Source organism: Aplysia californica, unplaced genomic scaffold, assembly GCF_000002075.1.
Source record: "Aplysia californica isolate F4 #8 unplaced genomic scaffold, AplCal3.0 scaffold00222, whole genome shotgun sequence".
Classification (NCBI taxonomy): domain Eukaryota; kingdom Metazoa; phylum Mollusca; class Gastropoda; order Aplysiida; family Aplysiidae; genus Aplysia; species Aplysia californica.
The window spans coordinates 178,355-179,941 of NW_004797492.1; the positions used below are offsets into that span (position 1 = coordinate 178,355).

At 46.5% G+C, this 1,587-nt stretch overlaps 1 protein-coding gene across 1 annotated transcript in view; it reads left to right on the forward strand.

Moving 5' to 3' along the window:
- Positions 1-1,581, forward strand: part of LOC101854870 (arylsulfatase B) — a gene marked incomplete at its 5' end in the record, with an annotated part of 5,880 nt that extends 4,299 nt beyond the window's left edge. The window contains 1 exon segment of the mRNA XM_005099693.2: positions 824-1,581. Within this exon segment, the coding sequence (XP_005099750.2) occupies positions 824-996 (173 nt within the window).
- Positions 1,582-1,587: the final 6 nt, after the last annotated feature.

Here is a 1,587-nt window from a genome sequence, read left to right on the forward strand (position 1 = left end):
GGGGGGAGGAGGTCAGTGTCTGACAGGAAAGAGACATAGCTTGCTCAAAATTGTCAAGCCACGCTAAGTGGTGACAGCTTTTGCAACAGTGACCTCACGGGTATGTCTGATAGCGAGATACATGAACGTTGGCCTTTACTTAGGAGGTCACTGTCCAATGGGGCAAAGTCTGTCTGTCTGTCTGTCTGTCTGTCTGTCTGTCTGTCTGTCTGTCTGTCTGTCTGTCTGTCTGTTTGTCTGTCTGTTTGTCTGTCTGTCTGTCTGTTTGTCTATCTATCTATCTATACAGGTTTGCCTTTTCTCTTCACGTTTCATATGTTCCCCCTCTCAAACAGCCACGATCTATTTATAGACTAATGACCGCAGCCTTTTTGAGACATTCTTTAGCTTCAGTAAGACTTTTACGGCAATAGCAACGCAAAAAGGTAATAATTATACATGCCACAGATACCAAGCGTTACTAAAGAGTAGCATACACAGACAAGGAGGAGGAGAGATAAGGACAATAGATGTGTGATTGGAAAGAAGGAGCAAACCACATCAGAGCACCCGCCAACCACTCACTATACGATCTTTTATTTTTTTTTCTGCGATGTTCACTGTTGTCCTACTTCTAAGAATTTTGTTTTGAGTGCATTAACTTAAATTATAATCATCGTTTTAGTGTGCATTATTTTTATTAATTAACCCCCCCCCCCCCAAACAAAAACAGATGATAATTGAGAACATGATACATATTTCTTGAGTCATACTTTTATCTCTTTTATGTAACCTACTTAAATAAATTAAACTTTTTACTTTCTTCTTTTTTTTCCCTCAACAGATGACCCAACGGAGCACAACAACCTGTACGACAAACTGCCGGATGTGGTGAAAATGATGGAGGGGAAGCTGGAGGCAGCCAAGAAACGATATGTGGCCCCCAACTTCCCGTCCGCTGATCCCAAGTCCAACCCTCAGAACTATGGCGGCGTCTGGACCCCGGGCTGGTGCTAGTACACACTGGCTACGCACTGGCTACACACTGGCTACACACTGGCTACAAACTGGCTACATATCGGCTACACACTGGCTGCACACTGGCTACACGCCGGCTACACACTGGCTACACACTGGCTACACACCGGCTACATACTGGCTACACACCGGAGACACACCGGCTACACACTGGCTACACACTGGCTACACACCAGCTACACACTAGCTACACACCAGCTACACACTGGCTACACACTGGCTACACACCGGCTACACTCTGGCTACACACTAGTACATATACACTGGCTACCACTGGCTACCACTGGCTACACACCGGCTACACGCTGGCTACACACCGGCTACACACGGGTTACACACTGGCTACACACCGGAGACACACTGGAGACACACCGGCTATACACCGGCTACACACTGGCTACACACACTGGCTACACACCGGCTACACATGGTGACCCACTGGTGACACACCGGCTACACACTAGCTACACACAGGCTACATACTGGCTACCACACTCACACCCACACACACCTATCTATCTATCTATCTATCTATCTATCTATCTATCTATCTATCTATCTATCTATCTA